This window comes from Triticum aestivum, unplaced genomic scaffold (assembly GCF_018294505.1).
Source record: "Triticum aestivum cultivar Chinese Spring unplaced genomic scaffold, IWGSC CS RefSeq v2.1 scaffold133450, whole genome shotgun sequence".
NCBI lineage: Eukaryota > Viridiplantae > Streptophyta > Magnoliopsida > Poales > Poaceae > Triticum > Triticum aestivum.
Window position 1 is genome coordinate 82,369 of NW_025228201.1, and position 531 is coordinate 82,899.

At 53.3% G+C, this 531-nt stretch overlaps 1 protein-coding gene across 1 annotated transcript in view; it reads left to right on the forward strand.

The window, feature by feature from the left end:
- Positions 1-270: 270 nt before the first annotated feature.
- Positions 271-531, forward strand: part of LOC123173682 (proline-rich protein 4-like) — a 13,570-nt gene continuing 13,309 nt past the window's right edge. The window contains exon 1 of the mRNA XM_044589942.1: positions 271-529. Within this exon, the coding sequence (XP_044445877.1) occupies positions 388-529 (142 nt within the window). The 5' untranslated portion in view covers positions 271-387. The remainder of the gene's footprint in view (positions 530-531) is intronic.

Sequence of the window (531 nt, forward strand, 5' to 3'; positions counted from 1 at the left end):
GTATGTACGTACGCTGCATGCATGCATGCATGCATATCCATGTGCCGCGTGGAACCTACGTATGTACGAGAAGGACGCGATCGAGCACCAGCTAATGCAAAGTGGATCACCAACCGAATAACAAATGACGACGACGTGGATCAAATCGTTGATCGATGCGTGCAGTGGACTCTGAAATCAACCGAGTTTTAATTCGCCATCTGAAATTTCGGCGCGCCAAACGCAAATTGGTCTGTCTCTAATTGCGTTGATCATCGATGACCGATCAATGCAGATGCCTATATAAGCCAGCCATGCGTGGCCTGTTCCATCCATCGATCCATCCATCCATCCATCGCTATTTACTTCCCACAGGCAAGTAGTGGAGTTCGATTCAGGGGTTCAGCCATGGCAGCTCCGAGAGCACTCGTCCTCGGCGTCCTGCTGCTGATCGCCGTCTCCAACACCGAGGCGGCGTCCGTCGTCGTCGGCATGGCCAAGTGCGCCGACTGCACCAGGAAGAACATGAAGGCCGAGGAAGCCTTCAAGGGT